The sequence below is a fragment of the Dermacentor silvarum genome, chromosome 10, assembly GCF_013339745.2.
Source record: "Dermacentor silvarum isolate Dsil-2018 chromosome 10, BIME_Dsil_1.4, whole genome shotgun sequence".
Classification (NCBI taxonomy): Eukaryota; Metazoa; Arthropoda; class Arachnida; order Ixodida; family Ixodidae; genus Dermacentor; species Dermacentor silvarum.
The window spans coordinates 9766442-9791308 of NC_051163.1; the positions used below are offsets into that span (position 1 = coordinate 9766442).

Here is a 24867-nt window from a genome sequence, read left to right on the forward strand (position 1 = left end):
GTTGTTGTTGTAGCCTATCACGCCTGTGGCTCCTACCCACGGTGGGGAATTGGCCAAGAAATGGGTGGATTATTCCAAATTAATATGAAGGATAAATTTCCGAATATCTATGGAATTAGTATTGAACAGCGTAGAATTATATGTTAAAGTAAATCAGGAAAATCATATCGAATGAGTAATAATTAATTTAAAAGTACAAAAAAAGAAATAGAATTTAGCAGGGTATCCGTTTGGATTCTGTTAGAAACGTTTGGACAGCGAAGCAAGCATCCCTGTGGCTGAATCCCAATGTGGGCGCCCCGAACGAAAGAATATTAGGTTCTGTGAAGTCCAGGTCAAGCGTTAGAAAAGGTATTTCCGAGTGCTGATGTGGCCATCAAATTGAAAACGTCTTCCACCTTCTTCTTGAGCGCTCAATTTTCGTTTCGGAAATGATTGTATAATACAAGCTTGTGTGCGTACTTGTATAATGCCCTACAGGCCCTTGATAATCAATAAATTAAGTACGCCATGGAAAGAAGAACGTTAACGAAAAGGAGTAGGGAGTTTGGACAAGTGCCTCCTTTCCAATACAAGAATTACGTAAACCGTGGTCAGCAGGTCATCTGCAGGAAAAGGCGAACATATTCTTATAAGACTTCTTGGTGAACACAAAGTTAGATCAGAGTTTGTGATAAGTAGTCATGTACAGCTACATGTATGAAGTGACGCAGTTACGCTCTGTATAGCGTGGAGGGAACTTGAACCGAGCTGTGGGTCTGTATCTATCGTCCATTTATGTAGGACTCTTGCACCAATGGATGACAACAAAGAGTATATCATCATCATCAGCCTATATTTATGTCCACTGCAGGACGAAGGCCTCTCCCTGCGATCTCCAATTACCCCTGTCTTGCGCTAGCGTATTCCAACTTGCGCCTGCGAATTTCCTAACCTCATCATCCCACCTGACTTTCTGCCGTCCTCGACTGCGCTTCCCTTCTCTTGGTATCCATTCTGTAACCCTAATGATCCACCGGTTATCCATCCTACGCATTACATGGCCTGCCCAGCTCCATTTCTTCCGCTTAATGTCAACTAGAATATCGTCTACCCCCGTTTGTTCTCTGATCCACACCGCTCTCTTCCTGTCTCTTAACGTTACTCCTAAGATTTTTCGTTCCATCGCTCTTTGTGCGGTCCTTAACTTGTTATATCATTCATAGTATATATCATGGTATATATCATTCGGTTAATGGAGCAGACGTCAAGCGAACTCTTCGTTTCGGCGTTACTATATTCATTAGTTTCGTTGTCAATTTTTCATTCACTTGGTTAAGTACTATCTATCTATCTATCTATCTATCTATCTATCTATCTATCTATCTATCTATCTATCTATCTATCTATCTATCTATCTATCTATCTATCTATCTTTTTTTCCCTCTGCTGTATAACAAAAGGAGTAGCCGAGGTACTCTCTACCTTAATCTCTCTACAGTAACCTATGTATAACAGAACAGAACAATCCCGAAGCGCGAAGACGACATTTGTTAGCGGACACAAAACGATGAAGACACATAAATTACGAATTTCTTTGCAGTGTTGGCACGAATGAACAAGACATGCGTTGGCCACCATGTGACGACACCGTATGAGACGATGTAACCACATTTAACAACTACGTGACAAGTATCTTACAAGTAATTAAGAATGAGACAACGAATAAGCTATCGTGTGCACATCACATTCATAACTGAAGTCGTTACCCAGAAAACGGCGCGAAGAAATTGCGCGTATGCGTTTACAAACGTTTGTGGACAGTTGGCCCGTTTCTCCACGGCTTTGGCACATTCCTCATCCGCTTTTCGGGACCAAAGCCGTCAGTGACTATCAGCAATCCCAATACGCAAAAAAAATCAAGCTTTATGAATTCCATTTGATGTAGCCATAACTAAAAAAATAAAGGTCCTCTCGCTTTGGAACATACAAAGTAATAGAAAAGCGTCTCTAGCGCCTGGAAAATCAGCTGCAATGCAAAATTCCAGGGTGCAGTCCCCAAGACATTCCCGTTTTTGGAGCCTCAGTTCGCGTATTCTATCTGGAGCTAAAATCCGCGTTCTCTTTTGGGACGGGTTATCAATCAGGGACGTCCATCAGAGCTTCGTTCATGCTGTTCGTCCGCTTTTCGGCATCAATCTAAGTTGGCTGGCCTGCGAAAGTTGTGTAAGAGATCTTATAGCATCACACCCCATCGACGTTATAAGGCGGCAAGCACAGTATGCGCCATTTACACTGGCTAACGCCACCAGTGACGCCTGCGCTCTTCGGCTGCCCTATGTTCCTTTGCACACCACCTCTTGAAATTGTCTCATTCGCCGCGCCATGCCGCCACGAAACGCCTGGAATTCCAGAGCGCAACAAGCAACAAACACGAAGGGAAGGAAGGCCGCCGTGTCCCGTCCGCGGAAGCAAACCGCGTTGTCGTGAAAAGCGGTTCGCAGGCCACGCGGACATGGTCGTTTCCCGAAACGCGAGCGGACCGCCCGCTATATTCTGACCGCGCGCGCGCCCGTCACCACTGGCTTTCCTTGAGACATGGCGTCGTTCACCGCCGCTGCCGACAGGAACTGCCTTGGACGGCGATGGTGGCGTTAACGCTCTTAGCGTTCAGTCGCTCGCTCCATTCGAGTTCTGACACGAGAAGGAAGGTCGACCGCCTATGGCTGCCGTGGAGCCGGTTCGGAAACGTGAAAAGGCGGAATTACAGCTCGCAGAAGAAAGACGCGACCGTATACGGAGGAGAAATTGGTCTTTCTTTACAGATGACATGGGTGATGCCGGCGCACAGACTCGGTTGGGGGATGTGGACGAGTCCGATCTCAATTGTGCTCCGAGGCCGAAGAGTGCGGCTCTGTGATTGTCTCGGTTGGCGGCGGTGAACGGAGTAGCGAAGCCTTGTCATCGCGTCCCGGTTCATTATGTTCGCGGTTGAGTTGCGGAGCAGAGGTTAGAAGAACGGGGGCACAATGCCTCTATACCGAAGAGTGTAGTGGCTCCATAGGAGCGGAGGTATACCTTACAAGCCATCGCATATCGTATAGAGATTGGGCATCGGGATGTAGTTTTGGATGGCTGCTTGCAAGACCTGTAATCACGATTTCTTCCGCGGGTTCTCAATAAAGACGAGGAGCACAACGTGTTTGCGGGACGCGATAAAGAAAAGCAGCATACCGGTTAGTGTATAACAGAAAGAAAGAGCTAGATTTATTGCTGGTTGTGAGGCCGTAACGTAGGGCCTGAACCATGAGTGTTCTATAGTTAGTACTCCGCGTTGAGGTAAGAACAGAAAAGATCAAAAGGAAATGAAATGAAATGAATGATGATGATCACGATGGAGAAGTTCACGATAACTTATAAGGGCCTTATCTTTACCTTATCGTCACTCAAACGCTTTTGAGTAAATGGTATGGTCGTAAAGTAACGTGCAGAGTGTGCCTACACACCTAGAACACTGTGCTTGTAAGTCTTAAACGCAGGTATAACTGTTTTGTCATGTCATATTTAACTGCACTTCAGGCTGAAATTCTCGTATAGGTCGACAGTGTGCGTATACGCCATACTTGCGAGCAATAAGGCGCCCAGGAAACGTGACCTTTATCACGCCTAACTAGGACATTCATTCTTGAAAAATTAGTCCCGACACCTTCGTTCCTCGTTTATGTTGATGTAAGCGCACGAACGCTAAAGAAGTGTGCAGGGAAAATTAGAAGAAACTGACTGTAAGAATACAGCCACATTCACTTATCGTTTACTAGCTCAATGCCATTTCAGATTGCGCACACAGAAAGGTTCTAGAAATTGAAAATGACACTCGGTTCAGGATTTCTCATACAGGTAGTAAATAGACTCGCTTCTAGCATATGTATCGTACGTATCACTCTGTACGTATCAGACAATATATGCGCAACTCAGTCAGATGGTCCCGCGTTAGCGTAGCGGTACCGTCTCAAGTTTTTTTTCTTCGTTCCGCTTAACTTTATACACTGTTACTCGGCTCTGCCTGCATCAATTTAAGGGGCGCACGTTGCTTCCTCGCCTCTGGCCAAACACACACACAGCCCATTGTTGGCACAGCAGTTGCTTTACGCCACCGGCTCCTCGATAAACATTTCGCTAGCGCGCACGAGCACTCTGACGTAACCGTTCGCGCATTCACGAACGGAGCGGGGCGGCCAAACACAATGAAGCGACGTCCACGGAGCGCGGGATGATCGTGGGGTCAATCCTCCTCGCGTCACCCCGGTGAAACCGCATCGCAACGAGAGTCAATCTGGCCAAGTGAGCCTTTATTCTCCGTAATCCAATTTACTGTCAAATGACTCCTCGCTCTGCAGCGGGAGCTCCCATTAGCGACGGGTTAGTTCCGGTAAGGTTCGGGAGGTGAGCGCTATACAGATGCACTGCGGGTCCCGCCGCAGGAAACCGACGTCGCATGTCCTGTCCCAAACCAAGCGAGTACGGTGCAGCGCTTGCTGAAGCTATACCGCTGACGTCAACGCTAATTGTGGGCTGGAATAAACAGCGATGCACTAACAACCAGATTGGCTCGCGAATGGCTGGCGCGTCCGTACGATAGCCGATATCGAAATAGCGAATGTTACGTTGCTTATTTTTTACCGAGTTTCACCTTCACGTATACGGCATCATACAGCTTACATCGCCACTTCATCGGGTAGGCTGAAGGCTCATTGCCTAACGAAGCCCGCCCGCTTGGTGACAAACGCTGCATTTTGCACATTGGCGTCAAGGCACTTAAGAAGTTCTAGTAAACTATATAAATCGTTACTTGTAGCACATAAGCCCGAATGATAACCTTTTTCAATAAGAGAGCAGAAGTACCGAATAAGCATAATACCCACTATATTATATGGGGTATATTTCTTGTGTTACTTAATGTTATATGATAGGTACTACTAAATTAGTATTCTTTTTATTTATTTATTTATTTATTTATTTATTTATTTATTTATTTATTTATTTATTTATTTATTTATTTATTTATTTATTTATTTATTTATTTACTTATTTATTTATTTATTTATTTATTTATTTAATTTACTTCTTCAATATACTCTAAATCTCCAGAGAAAGATCAACAAATTCCGTGGACTATGTTAAGCCAACTTTTATCGACTGTGCTTAGAAAGTCTGTGGGTTTTCGCTCTTGCACATTTAATCATATGTTGTCTGTAAGATGCCTAGAGTTTATGTATGAAGAAAGGAAAATATAATTTGGGGAGGCAGCATATCGTGGTCCTGTAGCTTAAACTGCCGGCTGAAGTGGGCAACTATACAACTTCCCTCGTGACTATCCTGGCCGAAAGGCACAGTTTGCGACTAAATACATGTACTGAAGACACGCTGATCTAACATAAACGGTGCCGGTATAATGCTTTACTTCGATAATCAATAAACGTTCTACACACGTTTCATGCACTACACTTTGGCTTCCTGTATTATTATTCTCGCCATACATGAACAGTCATCGTACACACTATAATTGATCATATGCGCAGTGCTTAAGTTTGGAGAGTGGTTATGATTAGCTTGGTGATTAATATTTTTAAGTTTAATTACAAGTTGCATACAACCAAAATATCTTATCAGTGACCTAAAAAAAAAGAAACAGAAGATAATCTTAAGTATCTACAAACAGCCTGTGGATTTGTGACGGACACTTTTTATAAAACAGGATGACCTTCTCTGAACGACCCGTTCATTAGTCAATGAACCAGACCGACGTAAATGAGCCCATTTCCTTCGGTTAGCTTTGCTGGATTTATGTGGAATACGTAGTCGAAATGCAGTCTAGAAAAGGAGATTTCTTTCCTGATAAGAAGTTTGCCAACAACGTATGGAATCTTTAAATTTAATTTGTGTAGCTGTATACAGTTAACGAACTATTTGCAGTCACCGAAAGAGCTAATATATAGAAAGACAAGTCAAAGGAAGGCAAATTACTTTACAGGAGGTCTATAGACCTACTAAATTGGTTTCCGCTAGGGTATATCCGTACACAGTCTATATGGTTTATGGATAATTTTGTTTATATTCTTTTTTTTTTCTTTGCCCAGCAACATGAACGTTTCCATACAGGATTGTCACGTGAGTGTAGCGGGACTACGGTGGTCTCGGCGCTGTATCAACCGACGCCGACAGCCGTGACTCCCAGCTTGCTGCACGGTATTCGTAACCGAGAGTGCTGCAAAACGGCGCGGCCGTGGCTAGTGCATACACGTTACGCCGAAAACAACCCTCGAGGTTTTCGTCGGTGGGGCACCGCATCGTCATCCGTGGCCGCCGCGTGCAACGCGAGATCCCGAGACGCTGGACAGCGCCGCTCCTCGCCAGGCTCGACGCTTTGCACCCCCGGCACCAGCGGCGGCACGCACTGAATGGCCATTGTTCGGCGCGGAACACAATAGAAGATCGGCCGCTATTAACCTGCCACCCCGTGGCCCGCTGAGAGTGAGGCCGGGCCGGGGCTGCGTACGCGCTAGACGCCCAGTCACGGAAGGGAAACGCCGCTTTCACTGATACGCGTACGCTGCCGGTGTTGCTGCTGCTGCTGCGCGGTCGACCTATGCTAGACCGGACCGCGCCCCGAGCTAGGAACGAGGCTGCCCTGAGCGAGATTTCACGAACGCTGAGCACGTAGCTTACAGCGAGACGCGCGAGTTATATACCACGCTTTATGCGCGTTACGAGAAGCTACAAGCTCTCTTGTTCACGCGATCTCTCTCTCCTTTGAATCCCTCGTCCACTTTCCCCCGTGTAGGGGTAGCCGACCGGACGTCCCTATATGCTAACCTACCTGCTTTTCCTTGTTTTCCCTCTCTCTCTTTATCTTCAAGCTCTCCCTCAGTCCTCGCAGATTATACTCGTCGTTGAACGTTCCAGGACTTCCTCGCAGCGGACGAAACTATGGGTGACAAGTCGCGGCACCCACTGCGGTAGCTTGCTCGATTTGAGCCTCTGCTGCCGAGCACACAAATCAATCAATCAATCAATCAATCAATGAAAGCCTTATTTCGGTTTGCAATACAGTGTGCGGTACAGACTGAGGGTTTGAGAGAAAAAGCAGTCTACACGACCGCTTGACATCGTGGGTTCGATTCCCGAACCGTGGTGGCCGCATTACGATGGGCTCGGAATACAAAAGCTCTCATGGGCGCGTGTTAAAGAGTTCCAGGGGGCCTAAACTATACCCCGGAAACCTCCGCTGCGACGTCCCTCATGGTTATACTCGGGTTTTGGGGTGTGAAACGCCAACTAAAATTCGAATTTGGCAGCGCACAAACGCCGCTGTCACTAAGTTTAAGCGCAATTTAAAATTATTTCCGGAATGCTGCTGCTACCATGGGGCATATGCATTGGTTGTTAGTGGTATGTACCCTGGAGCCAGTGGACACCTAAGCATAAGTACCGCTGGTCCACGACTCTGGTTGAAGAAAGCACCGGTCTGCTTCCAAATTATTTGAACTGTGAGATTCCTAACGTAAAGAAACAGCCAACTTTTGATCAGTTTTGGAGAAGTACGTTAACAAAAACGGCACACAGCGTCCTCGAATATTCAACTGCCGTAACATAGCGATTATAGTACTCGTACATGCGTTCCAACAGCAAAGAAGCTTTTCGGCAGGAGAAACAGGCAGACCCCAGCCTGGCAAGGAAAAAGCGAACACAAATAAGACTAAGACTGATCTTGGACGAAGCACCTGTCCTGTTCGGTTTCAGCTTTGTCATGTAATTTGCGTTGGTCGACCGTTACCAAGCTATTCAACAATCTAAGCTGCTTAGGTGTAAACCGAGCTATGTAGATTATTGTGAAGAACAGCTTTGCCCACCTGCCTTGGAATGTATATTCTGAAGCTTTCCGACATTCTAAAATGACACACACAAAAAAACGAATGTAGACAGTCTAAATGTACTGTCCACCGATTTAATTCCTGCACAACACTTGATTTTTCACAGCTCTGACCTTGTGGTCATATAGGATTTTTCAGCTATATAATCCGTATACATATTTCTGGCCACTGATAATAACATGTCTGTGGAACAAACTGTCTTGAACGGTACGGGGATCGATACTCCGCGCCTCCACCAAATATGTTGCGGAGAGAATAAGCAAGACGAGAAATGTATTTACAATACGTACACGACTGACAAGGCCAAGTCCACAGCAGGCCAGTCATTGAAGCGTCGTCTTCTTCACCCTCAAGCTCGTGCTCCTCTTCCTCAACGTTGTGCAGAGCAGTGTAGCAGTATGTTCCTGCGGTCTGTACGTGGCACATATGTCCCCGAACGGGTTGTTTGCAGAGTACCTATGAACGTCAGCGGAAAATAAAAGAAACTAGGGCAGAAGTTAGCATCGCTAACTCTGAGTGTGCCATAACAAACCTAAAATATGACGATTGTGACGTCTCGACAGCTGCAGGCGCATGCGTCGCGGGTGGCCTTGCACACTCCCATTTATGCAAATGACGTTTCTATACGTGGTGTCTCCTACAAACTTGCGATTTCGTGCACACTGTGACGCGCTCGCACACGGTCAACACATCTCGGGTTCTCTCAGATACCTGAAAAGTGGCTCAAATCCACCTGTATAATCCTATAAGAGAAATGCGCGGCTGAAGGTGGGATCAAACGTACTATGTCTTCCAGCACAGCAACCCAGTGCCCTAGTCATTTGGTCAGAATCACACGCATGTTTTTCTCGTGCCAAAGTCGTGTTTTGAAACGTCTGGCGTGTGCATCACGTGCCAGCTCGCGCTTTGAGACGCAGTTTCAGACCGCACTAACACCGGGATCGGACCATATTTTAATGCGAAAGCATTATATGCCCCGTGAAGCGGTAAATCCGGCGTCCGTTGTTATCATCCGACGGTGCCAAAACCCACGTGACCAAGTGATGAGGTCACGCTCCCGGCGCTGGACCTGCTGCGGCTCGCACTGCGAAATCCCATGGTGAACAGCCACGGTGTCGGACCTGGCCCACTCCCAAAATTGGGATAAAGTGGATTCAGGTGGATTGAGGTGGATTAAAGTGGAGTAAGGTGAATTAAAGTGGATTAAGGTTGGTACAAATTAGAGCAAGGTGGATTAAGGTGGAACTTTAAGACAAGGCCTCATGCTTTCGCGTTCAAATCACGTTAGGATACTTAACTATCAATATTTTTCGTCAGAGGAATGTGATGTCTCCAAAGTGGGTGAAGTCCGCCTATAATGCTTTCATATTAAAAGGAAGACAGGGAGGTGAACGATGGTTGCACCCGGTTGGCTACCCTACATATGGGGAAGAGAAAAGACAGAAAGGAAGAAGGATAGTGCGCACACGTGCAAATAGCGAAGCTCACAGGCAGCCTAATAGGCATTCTAAGAGCCTTCATAAGCTTATAGCTCAAATTTCGTCTGGAAGAGGGTAAGGGACATCACACGTAGACCAATCAGGACACAGCGTTACATTTGCATTGAGTGAGAGAGAGGAGAGAAAGAGTTGTATTTATTTGAAACTGAAGAAGTTTGCTGGAGGCCTGACAGACGCGGACATAACGCGCGAGCACGCTCAATGAAACTATGACCAAAACTGAGAAACCTTTCACAATTCGTTCTATGCCTGATGCTTACGACGTTAACGAAAACTGCGCTAGAATGAATTCGACGTTAAACGAGAAAGTAGGAGGGTGCAACGAAATATACATAACGGAGACAGAACCCTTTGCAAGGCACACTGAAAAGCAGCAGGATCATTAATAACATAAAGTAACTTGACCTACGAAGCATACATGGCCGAAGCCACGGCAAGAAAGGCAAAAACAAACTGAAATTACAAAAAAAAAAACTACGATTATGCAGATCATAGTTTCCTGCAAAAATTATTATAGGGAACTCTGGCCCTGCAATCGTTTGACAAAAAAAAATTAATTCTCAAAAAGACAAAACCACGATCTGATTATGAGGCGCACCGTAGTGAGGAAAACTGGATTAATTTTAACAATGTGGGGTTCTTTATTGTGCACCTAAATCTAAGTACACGCGCACTTTTGCATTTCGCCCCATAGAAATGCGGCCACCACGGCTGGGAATCGCACCTCGTCAGCAACGCAACGCCATATTAAGCGACTGCGGCGGTTGTGTGTCGATACCTCAGTCCAGTATGCGTCCCATGTTAACATAATCCCCGGTAATGGGAGCAGTATGGCGTGATCGAAGGTGGACGTTTACGCCAATAAATTACAGAACTCTGAGTGGTGCAGCCACGCGTGGACGAGCTTTTAACAGAGGACGCACCAAGACATGCACGAACGTGTTACGTATTTAAGTTTGCCTGTAAAAATTATTCGCAGTCGACTTACACTAGCAGAAAGTTTATCCTTTCAGGTCGCAATAAACCACAACACCCAAGACGGGATACGAGTTAGGAAGGATCTAGGGGTGTGCGAATAGAGAAATTTCATCTCGAATCGAATGGTGCCGAATAGTGGTAAAAAATATCGAATATCGAATCGAATATCGAATACAAAAGAATTTATTGAAAATGTACTGTAATGACGCTAGCATTAGTTTTAACCACACCACCCTAACCAAGTTGCACCATTGGCCTTTGTTGCGTTTTAGATATTCGTCCTGTTGAATTATTCATAACTTCGAATACTAGCTATTCGAAAATCGAATTGAATTATTCGGTTATATATGATGCGATTTGCATTCGGAACTCGAATAATATATATATATATATATATATATATATATATATATATATATATATATAAACAGGAAAGGAAAAAGAATACGTGCACCGACGACGAGCCGATGAGCGCGCCGCGTCCCCGAGTTCCCGCGCGCGCGAAATTGAGAAGGGCGTGGCTCGGAGTTGCGCGCGCTGTTCATGCTTCCTTCCTTCCTTCCTGGCCGCGGCGAGGCTCGGCCGTCTTTCCGCGCTCTGCTAAGCGTAATCGACTCGCGAGGAAAGAAATGCTGCGGGGCGCGCCAATGAAAACACGCACTTCGTGAGCGGCGCGCCGCTACAGCAGCAGCCCGAAGGCGGCAGCAGAGGAGCGCCGCGCAGGCCCGAAGAGCACGATTCGTCGATTTCCCATCGAACGCTTCAGCGGGCCCATCTACGCATCCGCGATGCATGCAGAGTACACGCATGTAATTCTTTGCCCCGATAATACGCTGCAGCACTGTCCCATGCTGTATATAGTTGGCTTATATAGTAGATCGGAGACCGTTACACGCGGCTGTTTCATGCACGAACTTGGAACTGAAAAGTGCTTCGCTTTCCGTTCGTATTACTTTTTTTTTGTTTTGTTTTTGTCTTTCTTTGATTTAAGATTGATCTAATAGGTGGCGCCGACAACGCTTTGTTGCATGTAAGACAAAATGAAATCGCGCAAAAGTACGGAAAGATACTGATCGCTGGCCGGTAGCTACAGTGTAATCTCGTTGATGCGATCTTCACGGGAAGCGGAAAATAAAACGCACCATCCGATAATCGTATTATCGTAAAAAGCGTATCAATGGAAAATCGTTGGCTGGGAAAAGAAACGTATTATCCCAAAAACGTATTATGCAGAATCGTATCAACGAGATTTCACTAGACGATATATATATATATATATATATATATATATATATCGCTTTTGGTATCACAGGGATAGTCAATAAATAGTGCTATAGATTCTGTGGAAATTCACCACGTGGTTAGTTCTGCTGGCAGAACAATTAACCCGGAAAGACGGTGACAGTACGTTCGATCTCCAGGATCAGGACGATTTTTTCTTCAACTGCGAAGGCTTCTTTCTGGAGAGCCCGTATGGGTACCTTTATAGCGTAGTACTACTTGTAGATGACATCTTTTCCTTACATGAAATAACATGCAAGTAATTTGCGTACATGTGGCGTTGCACTTGTCTTCTACTGCTACCTATAGCATGTATGCTGTGTATATGTATACATAAAGGAAAGACCTGCAAGTAGGATAAGTAGTCTAGACGATTTATATGATAACGCAAATCAGATTTCGGAGGCAAGGTAGCCTGTCAATTTGGTGCAGTATCTTGATAATATACTGCGCTATATCACAGACTGTGCACGAGATATACAAGAAAGCTGATTCGCCCGTGCGATCCTTCCTAACACGTATCCCGTCTTTGGTGTTGCGGTTTATCGTGACCTGAAAGGATACACTCGCTGTTAGTGTAAGTCGACCGCGAATAATTTTTACTGGCAAACAGTTTTTGCACATTCGATTCTCTATTGGCTGATGACGCATTCAGGTTCAACGGCGCTGCACGGATTTAATTAGACATGTATTGACGGGCGAGCACGCAGCCAAGCCTTATTCGCGTATATGTTGAGCCATATAAACTTCACTTCCGCGAGCGTAACGCGATGATCACGCCTCCTACCGCGCCGGTCACGGAACTTCATTAGCCCCACTGAGAGCGTTTATTGCGGGCCTCATCGTGCCACGTTATATTTGCATCGGGCAATCATAAATGAAGCAGTGCACGCCGAGCCTTTTGTCGGGATTTTTTCCCACGGTGTTGACTGCATTCGAGCAGTTTTGATCGGTTGATCGAAAGTGGGACAGAACCGACTTCGGGCCGGGGCGGCGCTTACAACAGCCATCACTTGTACCTGTGGTCAACCATATGAAGACGATGCCCAGTGTCCGAAGTTCCGCGCTCCTGCCTCTGTAGCGGATGCCCGTCGTCTACTTTGACGTGCCCTCGGACGAAGACAGTCCGCTAAAATGTGCTTATATAGGGGTGTGAAGTTGAGAAGTGAAACGTATTGTACATGAGCCATCGTTCATAAACGGTGGCTCATGGACAATACGTTTCATAAGTCGCTTTTGCAGTATCTGGATAAAACGAGCCTCCCCGCTTATATTTCATATCATTCCGACATCATGCCGCGTCGCAAGACAGGCGAATAAAAAAAAAAAACACAGACTCTGATCTAGGTCATGGTGTGATTCGGAAGCGAAGGTTTGCTTTTAATCTTGTCCATACGTGATGAAAATATCGGCGCGTGCGCGCACAGATACACACACACGCAAGTACAGGAAGGTATCCCGAAGGTAATGTAGTACGACCAGTTTTATTAAGCACGAAGAGACATTAAGTGTTGTGGGCCGATTCGTACAAAGCAACAGTAAGTAGAGAGCACTCCGACCTTGTCAAAAACAGCAAACCAAAATAACCACCTTCGCGAGCTTGACAAGACCATATACCGTAGTAAATTTGTACACCGAACAATTTCCGCGTCCGTATATATACTTCTGAACAAGCTTTCCTTCTATATCACTAACCGTGCACTTACCGGTCCGTAACGTATAATAGGAAATTAGCGCGCTTTTGTTCAGCTTTTATGTGACTTCTAAGGACTGTGATTAGGTTCTACGCCAAAAGAGAGAGTTTTCCGGTTGGTCCACAAGATATTGTAAGGATTAAACACAAGAGGTGTTTGACTGTAGCCTCAGATATGCAATAGGCGGACTTGTTTGTCTCAGTCATTCTGCTGAGCAACGGGTAAGCTTTTGTAATCGCAGTTTTCTTTTTCTTTTGTTCTTTCAATCGAGGGGCGTCGTTACACGGCGTGAGACTCGTCCAGTGTACAAACCGTTCCCATCTGCAGGCAAGTTTACCCTTGAAGCCTGAAATGCCGTAGCAGAGAAATGACGCCTCAACTTCAAGGAAAACGAACCAATTAAAAAGGAGGTCGCCGTGAATGGAATATTGCACGGCGCGGCTTTGCAGCGGCACGATTTCTCTTATCTGCAGCGAGTACTGTCAGCGCAATCGTGGTCTCCGGTGCAGTGTCTGATCTTTAAAACGCAGACCATGCCCTGTAAACGTATTCATGCGAGACGTTCTACAAGCATTCACTCTATACCTTGGTTTTGTTTCATCTTTCCATCTATTCTGTATCTGCGCTACTATTATGTATTTCGACTGGCCCATCAGTGGTGGAAACGGGATTACTCCGCATGGATTACTTGCGCTTACTACGGCATAACCGACGGTGTTTGTGAATGGTGTCGCACTGCTGCAAGCAATGCCTATAGGAGACGCCGGGCTTTCCAGATGTTTAATTCCGTGTATTAACCCTGTCTTCATTTTTTATTCAGTACCAGAGATGCTGCAGTTGGGGTCCTTGGAATAATTTCGATCAGCTGAGTTTCTTTAGCTTTGTGCCCAAAGCACGGTGTACTCGAGCGTGTTCGCATTTATTTTATCATTGCAATGTGGCCACCGCAGTCTGTATCCGCATCCACATAGCCGCCGCGGCGGGCCTTAAGCCCTTTGTGTAATTCTCACGTATAATAATTCGAACTTTGATAAAAGACTATACCATTCCCACGACAATAATATCGAAACATGCGGAACTATTGCATGGCATATGGAAGATTAGAATGAGATGTGCTGTCAGGAATTTACAAGCGCAATATTGGAGTGAGAACCTCTACGCCTCTCCTCTGACATAGAAGAAAAACATCGACGGGATACTATTCAGTTAGGATCTTACTTGCGATAGCGTGTCGAAGTATAAGTGCTCGTGACCCTTTCTTCCCGTCAAAGTATAATAGACCAAATGTCAGCCGGTGCCGGTATCTTCCGATCGTTCTCAGCGGACAAAGGCGGCGTAATTGAGACATACGCGCCTGTCGTTTGCGAAAGCGAGCTCTGGGAAGCCCTTGATCGCATGAGCTTTCGCTGTGGTCGCGCACTGAATTACGGGCGCCCGCTTCGACTCGTGCTCAGCGTTGCACCCAAGGGGAGGGGCACACCGGACGTAATATACGGTCTCTCGTCGCTTGCTCGCCGGCACTATATCCAAGGTCTGCCTTGAACCACCACACTGTGAGGTCCGAACAGTTGTGTGCAGTGCAGCTTGTGCCGGACCCGGATTGGCAAGTTGTGATTGACTTTTAAGAACTCCAATAGAGTGTAAAACTGGGCTAGTTGGTTGACCTTCATGGTAAAAGCAGCACAAAAGTAACGGCAACACAGGACAGGCGCCGAACTAACAACTTACTGGTTTATTGCACTTAGGAAGGAATCAATAAACCCGTCCGTAAACACACGCACGCAGGCACGCACAAACAAAAGATGCAGCATGCCGGGAGGCAGTTTCAACGTGCTTTTCCGCGTGCCTCGCTTATTGGCAAACGTTGTTGGGAAAAGTTGGAAAACGAATGTTGCTTTGGCCTTTCTTCTTGGAAGGCGCGCTTCGTGAGGGCGAAAGTTTGCGAGATGCCCCCATCAAAGTGTCACTCGATGTTTTTTTTTTTTTTTTTTTTTTTTTTTTTTTTTTTTTTTTTTTTTTTTTTTTTTTTACAGTCTTAAGACCTCCACGAGGGCAGGCACCTAATGACGTCTCGTGTTTCGCGCGCCATGCGTCAATGTTGATCCGACTACCGCGATTCCCCGACACCGGCATCGTGTAGCCTTCTTGTGCCGGAAGTGAGGGTCACGTGACCTACAGGTGTCCCGCACGAGGTACCCAAAGCGTCGGCTCCTGTCGGGGCCTGTCTGTCAAGGCGCGGAAAATAAGACTACAACTTTGTATCACTCCGCCAGTGGCGCCCGGCTATCCCTCCACCTCGCCGCGAGGCGGCATTCGTCAATCGCTCGCGACGCGAGGGAACCCGAGGGTCATGTAGCGCAATGGGACGGGGCTCCAAGCGCTCTTCCTACTCGCTCAACACCGCTGAACACCATCAGCGTGGCCAGAGTAAATTAGGTCAACAAGCGGATGGCTGGGTGAAAAGACGCCCCAAAGACAGCTGCTTCATCATTGCACCATCATAAACCCTTTGAAACAAGGGGGTCATCACAGATAACCTCATCAGAACTTCTTTCTCGATAACTCTTTCATCGATACGCACGGTTTTTCGGTCGTTCTCTCTCTCTCTCTCTCTTTCTCTCTCTCTCTCTCTCTCTCTCTCTCTCTCTCTATTTATTTATTTATTTATTTATTTATTTATTTATTTATTTATTTATTTATTTATTTATTTATTTATTTATTTATTTATTTATTTATTTATTTATTTATTTATAGTGTAGCGAAGAAGAGACGCTAGTGGGTTCAACGCTACTGGATCAAAACGCTAGTGGGTCGAGCGCTCTTGATCGGCAACGGCTCTCGTGCTGGAAAGCTGTTACTGCGCTGACCGTTTACGTTGCGCTGCTCCAAGCTCTGCCGAATAAACACCTTTAGAATTGGTGGAGGCGCTGGGTGACTGCACGCGACTACAGCAGCGCGCGACGTTGCCACATTCCTGCTTCGCCGATTCATTCTGCGGCATGGTCCACCTGAAGAACTGCTCAGCGATCGCGGACGCGTCTTCCTGTCGGAGGTAGTTGAAGCCATCCTCAAAGAGTGCCACGTTGTTCATCGCACAACTGCGGCGTACCAACCTCAAACGAATGGCCTCACGGAACGCTTCAACCGTACGCTCGGTGATAAGCTTTCAATGTACGTCGCCTCCGACCACACGAACTGGGACGCCAGCCTACCCTTCGTAACCTACGCGTATAACACCGCTACGCAGACTACCACTGGTTTTTCACCATATTTCTTACTGTATGGTCGGCACCCTTCGCACACCATCGACACAATTCTGCCGTATCGGCCGGATGCATCCGAGTTCGTGCCTATCTCTGCCACGGTCAGACATGCAGAAGAGTGCCGCAACCTCGCTCGGGCATTTACTACCGAAGATCAAGAGCGCCAGAGGAGCACTCGCAGTGACGCCACTTTCACGCTCACCTTCGATCCGGGAGCGCTCGTGTGGCTCTCAGTCCCTTTGACTGCCCCTGGCCTCTCATCAAAACTGGTTCCGAAATATGAAGGCCCTTATCGTGTCATCGAAAGCGCATCTCCTGTGAACTATGTAATAGAACCAGTCGAGCCATCTTCAGACATGCGCCGCCGTGGACGAGACATTGTCCATGTCGACCGTCTAAAGCCTTACTACGACCCGCTCATTGTGACGAACTGTTAGGTCGCTGGACGGCTCCCTTATCGCTCCCGGGGGTAATTGTAGCGAAGAAGAGACGCTAGTGCGTTCAACGCTACTGGATCAAAATGCTAGTGGGTCGAGCGCTCTTGATCGGCAACGGCTCTCGTGCTGGAAAGCTGTTACTGCGCTGACCGTTTACGTTGCGCTGCTCCAAGCTCTGCCGAATAAACACCTTTAGAATAGTTATGTATATATACATAACTGCCCCATAGGTTGCCGCTTGTACGCGACGCAGGTTACCGTATCGCATAAAGTAAGAGCATAGTAACAAGACTGACGGATATACATCACTTGTCACCACTTTGAAAGGGTTGGAACGAAAATGTTTTTTAATGATATGTCGGTTACTACCGCTAATTCAAAGAGCCAATACACACAATAAGAACGCATGGCATATAAGATACCAGTAAGGCAAATAGGTTGCAGGAAGTTGGAGACTTCATGCAGTCAGCAGTGTGCTAAAAAAAAAGATAATAATAATAATAATAATAATAATAATAATAATAATAATAATAATAATAATAATAATAATAATAATAATAATAAAAAAGAAAAGAAACGCTAGCCGCACATTGGAGCCAATGTTTCGGTGAGGGACCCGGACGAAGACAAGTCAAAATTACTTTGTATCCAGGTTGAGGCTTCCCTCGCTCGCCCACTGTTGATCAATGCAACGTAACGCACACCTTCAATATTCAGATTGATACTTGGTGACATTTCCGACATTCGAAGCGTCGACCCCTGATAAAATCAACGTTTTTTTTTTTTTTTTTTTTTTCAAAAGTGCAATCCAAAAAATCAATCTGGCTCAATATATTTCAACTTGGTGTCACATAATGCGAGTTACATGCCCCCGTAAGAAAACGGTAACAGCAGAAAAAAAGAATGATTCGAAGGCCGCCACAGAACGGGCTTCGCCGGGGAGGGACCCATTAAGCCTCGACAACGGCCCGTTGTAATGGCGCGCGGAACGATATGCTTCGCTACAGCTCGCTCACAAATGTTCCGCGCTGTGTCCCAGCTATACACCACGTATATGTCGAGCGAGTAATAGCGGGGCGGGAGTGGGGAGGGTTGCCTGTCGCCCGTTCCTTCGCATATCGGGCACCGGCGGAATAGAAAACGGTCGTGTGTCAGGAACGGACACACGAACTCCTTCCATCTCTTTCTCTCTCTCGGACAATAACAATCCGAGACAAATTTTTCGCAGCGGAAACTAGGCCGGTCGGCGTCGAAAGCGGCCGTAACCCGTTTCTGGGTGATTTCGCCACTTCTGCGCCGCTTCCCTGATTCGTACACGCAGCCCGGTTTTGGGTGTTCGCTCCGGGCGAACGCCGTCCGTGACCGTGTGTTCCAAATGCGGAGATCGCTTTAACGAGACCCTAATCACCAGGCAGGTTTCCTGCCAGCGTTTGTGCGGCGACTTGCTTTTAAAAAAAGAGGGCTGAGCAAGGGCACTAAGTAGCGTCGTCCGTCATTTTTTGCAGAAGAATAGAAAGCATTCTAATAACCCCCTCATAAAGAATAAATGGCGCACGAGGGCTTTTTCTGCCCGCAAACTTGTAACAAACTCAGTGTGCAGCCTGTTATTTTGAAAGTACAGCAAGTCACTAATGGAAATATACATTCTGCCTTACACATAAGCTCATGGTTAACGGCTAGGCACCCTGCAGCGTTCTTATCTTTTAAGCCTTTTGTTTTCCCTTACCCGATAATGTGTTTATGTTGTAGTTTGCTTACGAAAGCAAAATATAGGACTACACGCCATATCGCCACAACCGGTGATATGCTTCAGCCCTGTGTGATTATGTTTTCTCGCATATTCGCTGTTTGTCATTTTCGATTACCCAATCCATTGTTTGCGAGTATTCTCTGTTTCGTCGTGGCATGCGTTGATATTTTAAACGCTGTATCACAGTGAAAAGCGGCTTGCATTATCTGAATCCTGAAAGTTTCAGTAATGCTAGTGTTTGCTACCGGCAAAAAACAAGAGAATGCCAACGATGAAGTTAGGATGACCGGACGGAGCTCGTGATATGTACACGAAGGTTTCCACGATGCTTACTTATTTCCCTGCCCTGTATTTCTGGGAATATTGCGTGCGCAATAATTTGAAGCATACATAAAGACGCCCAAGTTGCCACAAAAGTACGAATACCTGCATGAAGCAAAGTTGCACTGTCTTCTCAGAACCCTTCCTAATTGGCATGCATAGGTTTCGGCATATTACACATATTCAAAAAGTGCGAAAAAAAAAAAAGCCTGGCTGATACCGTTACGTCTCTTACAATTTTGTTACGTGCAGCGCCAGCAAGTATCGCCAATATATCCCAACGTTTGTCTATAAGAACCTATGCACCCTGACCACATCTGCTCTTGCATACATGTATCACAGCGCATCAGTTCATTATGTGTAGAATAAATCGATGCACTGTGATATGATCACTGTATCGTGCATACTTATGCACTAAATATGCACGCTGTAGTTACCAGGGGTTGAAATAGGCGAGGGAGAACGATTACGAGTAAAAATTTTCCTCTCGTTCGTTTGGTATTAGTATTTCTAACAATGTTTCTCTATGCCCTTACGGGCTTGAACTCTGTGGCAATTCAACTGCGTGATTTTTACAAATTCTACTTTCAATTTTGAGTATACTTTCGAATATCATGTGGCTATGGAGCTATAAAAATATTATGTACTTGTGTCATTATCTTTGAATGTAAGCAAATAAATTAAAATGTATTTTTTTTATTTCAGTACACACCTTCCATGCGACAAAAACAGGCGGTGTAATCTCGAGGCTCCGACGTATATCTTTAGCTTATCTATTCAATAAAGGTACCAAAAACTCTGCAAGAAGATTTTTTCGCCAGATATTTACAACCACAAACTTGGCTACAAGCTTTTTTTTTTTTCGCAAGGTATTTGGTAAGCACTCCGCTGTCGACGAAAACAGTTGCTGAAAAATAAAACACTTACAGGTCTTCGATTTGCCATCTATAGCAGTTGATGCGTATCTATTATTACAAGTGACTATGCGCAGTTGAAGTGTCTGGTCCATATTATAGAACTTAGATAAGTTAGTTCATGGCTACAAGTGTAACCTGAGCGGAACAGTGACGGGCCACAAGGACAAGAGGTAAACGGGACGTGTGATTTTAGCACATGAGATGAAATCGTCCTTATCTGTTCGATGTTCTAATTGAATCGTCTTCAATGCTTTAAATTTAGTGCCTGTGTTGCATGAGCGCGCTGCAACTACAGCATATGCTCCGTTTCTTGAATTTATAATTTTTTGTCTACATATCAGTTTGTCCCAGTGCCATCCTGTCTACATGTCCTTATTGATGTCCTTGTTCCAAAGCGTCGATACTATGCACTCAAAGTAGATACGTTTTGGAGCCCGCACGGACTCTTGTCACACTTGTAAGTGTTTACAAGATATTGTCCCGGCCATATGGGCAGACCTGGAGCCGTTTTGACTTATCACGGAGGCCTAATGGCCGATTTGTAATAAAAACAGATTAGAATAGTTTTACGTTATACCAGCCATGATTGCTTTTGTTGAATTCTTTTTTTCTTCTCGTAGATCCGTAGCGTCCTAGTGGATAATGAGCGTGGTTGTAACAACAAACACTGAAAGCTATAAACGGCAACACTGTGTGTTCAAGTCAATGCTGACCCTCCCCTGTGTGTCTTGTGCATACCACGCAGGTGCACGAGCGGCTGTCCGACTCTGAGATCCGGCGTGTGTTCCGCGTGGCGTCGCGGGACGAGGTGCCCCAGTACGAGCTCGTGCAACTCCGCGCACGGAGGCACCAGCGCTCCGAGCGCGAAGTGGGCGGCGGCGGCGACCGAAGGGCCGTGTCCCTGCGGGCATTCGGACGCCGCTTCGACCTGCGGCTCAAGCGGAACCGGGACTTCGAGCAGCGCGCCGCCAGGCTCCAGGTGCTGGCTGCAGAGAGCACGCCCAACGGACTCGCCTACACGCCGCTCAGGGCCAAGGTAAACACGCGGCACAGTCCACGTAATGTTACAAAGAACTAAAGAACGAATAGAAAGTATTGATGACTCCTCCTGGGGCAGTGAATGTTTGTCTCGGACGTCGCTCCATTTTCGAGAGCTATCGTACTCCATAACGAATTACGCTTGTTTCGTGACTGAGTACGTCCACTTTTCTGATGCAGTGTGAGAGCAAACACACTGTAGCGAGAAGCACGAGATCTGTCAAGGCCTGTAACAAGGTTACTGCGCAGCCCACTATATTGAGAACCCGGGGGTGGGAGTGGGGAGGGGGGGGGGGGGGGGGGGGGAAGGGATATTCTGTAAGTATCCACATAGTGGACATGTCCATTTCGCGTTCTGCTGAAGTCCTGATTGGCTGGTCTGGGGTACGCGTCAGAATGAGACAGGCGCCCCCAGCCAATCAGCTCTGCAGCACCAGACAAAATGGACGTGACTACTAGGTGGATACTTACAGAACCCCCCCCCCCCCCCCCCGAAAACGTCACCAAAGGAAATGGACATTATGTCAGATAAATTCATTACTAAGGACTAAGCACCTGCAGTGGAACAGCAAATGCCTGCGTCTATTCTACTGAATACAGGAGAACAATATTGAGCAGGACCTATCGTTGAGCGATTGGAGCGCGAAAAAATACACACACAACGATTGCTGTTATCTTCCTACCTGAGAATGTCTTAAGCAGCACTTCCTCCGGAAAACGAAGTTGCTGGCATTCGTTTTGTTCTGAGTCTGTAGCTGCTCATTGGTTTTGGAAATTCGGGAACATGGCTACGCACATGTTATCAGCTGCACAAAGTATTAGGTCCGCAAGAACGTGTACTACAGTGACTCTAGGAAAGCTAATAGCGTTGGGGAACGCTCCATAGACATTGTAATAACGTCCAACCCTGGTGAGTCCTTATTATGTGGTCATGAAATACGCAGTGAAAAAATGTGCCGTTAAGTTGATTAGAGTGTCAAAAACAAAGTCCATCGAAGGAAACAGATAGTAATCTAAATATATCGGATAATAAATTAAGCATTTGGGATGGGAACAAATCATTATTGTTCGCCTTGTGTGTGTGTGTGTGTGTGTTTTTTTTTTTTTTCAGGGTTTCGTGATATTTCATCTTCAAAGCCATCATCAACTTATTTCCTTAACTGAAAGTTCAATGCTGCCATTTTCTGGAATACTTGTACTTGAAAGTAAATGTTGCTTTGCAAGAGTAGCGGGGAAAATGTTTATATACTGACAGAGCAGCATATTCATTATCGTCTAGCTGGTATGGCCATTGAAAACTTCGTATGCCCAGGAACATGCCGTGAAATAGTGCTCATCAATGCTCTTGCAGAGGTTAGAGTAATGATAACTAAATCTCGCCTGACCCGACCTAACTAGACATAGCCCCTTCCTAACCTAACGAGACTTCCCCATAACTCAACCTAACCTGACGCATTTATGTTCCAGGTAAGGGAGAAGCCCTCATATCTCAGCTTGCTAAGTCGTGCCCTGAATGTCTTACTTCCTGTAGCTACCGACAGAAGGCAATTGTGTAGGCTGGTCGCAGGTGCGGCTGAAGCAGCATTTATCGAACATAATAGCTTAGGGTGACCGCCTTTGGCAAAACGGGAGGAGCGAATTGGTCTCCTAATGGATTTCTTGCTCTGATAGAGCGGCGAAGACAAAGATGATCCCTACGCGTTATTACAGTGCAGACGAATTGAACTGTAAATACAGACCAAGACAAAGAAAAGTGAATTCAGTTATGAAAGATGCCGACAGTAGACATGACAGATAAATGGTCAAGTCCGTTGGAAAACGTTGAAAAAGACGGCCTGTAGACGGCCGGCGCCAGTCATCGAGCCTATGTGTTTATGACGGGGCGTGGTTAATCATCGATTGTCGACTGAAGAATTAATGCGCTCTTGATGGTGCAAGTCGTTCAGCCGAATGGAAATGCACGTGCATAATGTTAACAACGAGGGTCGTACGATAAGAAGGACCAGGATTGGCGGGGTAAAGCTTGGTGAAGGTGTACCATGATAACGTCGTAGCACCATGTCGTAGCGGGAACGTGACGTTGGTGATGTTCAGTCTTTGCGGAGCAAGAAAGAGATATCGTGATATTTCAGCTGCCAACTAAGTTTGAATGGTGCACGTGGTGGTAAGAAATATTTTGCTACAAACTATATCGGTGACGTAAATATGAGATTTCGCAATATGTTTTCTTTTTTTTTTACGTTGTAGTGTTACTGTGAAAACGTTGCTCGACAAGTATTTTTTAATGTCCCGGTGCTTGTATGAGAAGGTTTTTTGACATGTAATCTTGAACCCTGTATGTTGTAGGTTAGACCCATTGAAGAGCTAAGGAGTAGCCGGCGCCTTATTTGTGCGTCAACATCTCCTTATATCATATGAATAAAAAAAAGCATCGAGTTGAATTGATGTAGTGCTGCATCGAGAGCAAGCATCGACCAAACGCTTTCCAGTGATCGGCACTGGAGATCATGAAACAGAGGTGGAATTTTAATGCCGGATCTGTCATTGTCTTAAATTAGACACACTGAGCGACCCGAGTTGGTTGTGTTGTTCATACTGCGGAAACGCCACAGTTGAGCGATTTCGCCTCACGTGCCTGGTGAATGTAGCATGTTACGTGTAGGGTTGCCATCTGGACAGTTTTTCCCTCACAGTGCCGGCAGCCGGTTCGACCCTCACAGCGGCACGCCATTTGGCAGTTTTCTGGCTTTCCTTAAATCGGCACATAACTTGCATCACAAGCGCTCTGTCGGCCGTTAATACGCAGCAAACAAACTGTTCCTCAAACTGCCGTGTTATCCCAAGCTGTGAAACTGAGGCGGTCCACATCCTTTCACATTAATTTTTTTCTTCGGACCTCACTCCTGTGAGTCCAAGCGCGAATTCTGCGCCTTTCCTATACCTATTCTATGTAGCCACCCACCGATGGTGCTTTTCGCACCAACTGGCACGACCAGTTTGGACCACGAGCCAAATTGGACGCACATTGACCGCTTTTCCGCCACACACATGACTGGGCTACGGAAACGACGCTCAGTGGGCTATTGGCGTGACGCATTGGTCAACTCTAAAATTTTTAACTCGTGCCAAGTTCCCTAAAGTCATTCAATAGATTTCAGTCATGCAAAGTTTGTACTTGACGTATCGCCACTTTATTTCGTTTTCATTCCTTTTTTTTTTTGCATGCCCTACCGTCGTGATCGGCCCACGAAAGAGCCCAGAAAGACACATAGCCGATACAAAAAGGCGAAATGGGGTTAACTCACCAATAAAGACATTGTCTTTAAAAATGGAGTGCCTGTGTATTCCTTTGCTCTTGCTACCTGCCTGTGCTATGCAGTACCACGCCTCTGTTTACAAACAGGCGGATTCTTTGTGGACGGGAGTGTTTGACGATACATAGGACATATCATTAAACTGTTGGCTCTACAAAATACGCACCGGACGACACCTCACTTATGCATTTCTTCTAACCGAACTGGGCGTCCGCGCTTTATGCAGGATGAAGAGGGGCCCGATGATCTCTGGTCCAAAGCAGGCGCCTACCAGGACCACACCAACATGGCCGCCCTCGTCCTGAGCCAAGACAAGCTGGGACGCCTTCGCATGGTGAGGCACACAGCTGTCGCACAGCCCGCGCATGACACTCTTTCAGCTGGCAACAGAAGCCATCACCTCACCTTTCACTTTGCTGCTACGCAAAGCCCTACATGCGCGCGGTGGCATGCGGAAGCCACCGC

At 46.2% G+C, this 24867-nt stretch overlaps 1 protein-coding gene across 1 annotated transcript in view; it reads left to right on the forward strand.

The window, feature by feature from the left end:
• Window positions 1–24867, forward strand: part of LOC119431260 (A disintegrin and metalloproteinase with thrombospondin motifs 1-like) — an 82973-nt gene that overhangs the window by 31923 nt on the left and 26183 nt on the right. The window contains exons 2-3 of the mRNA XM_037698736.2: window positions 20796–21086; window positions 24629–24736. Of these exons, the coding sequence (XP_037554664.1) occupies window positions 20796–21086; window positions 24629–24736 (399 nt within the window). The remainder of the gene's footprint in view (window positions 1–20795; window positions 21087–24628; window positions 24737–24867) is intronic.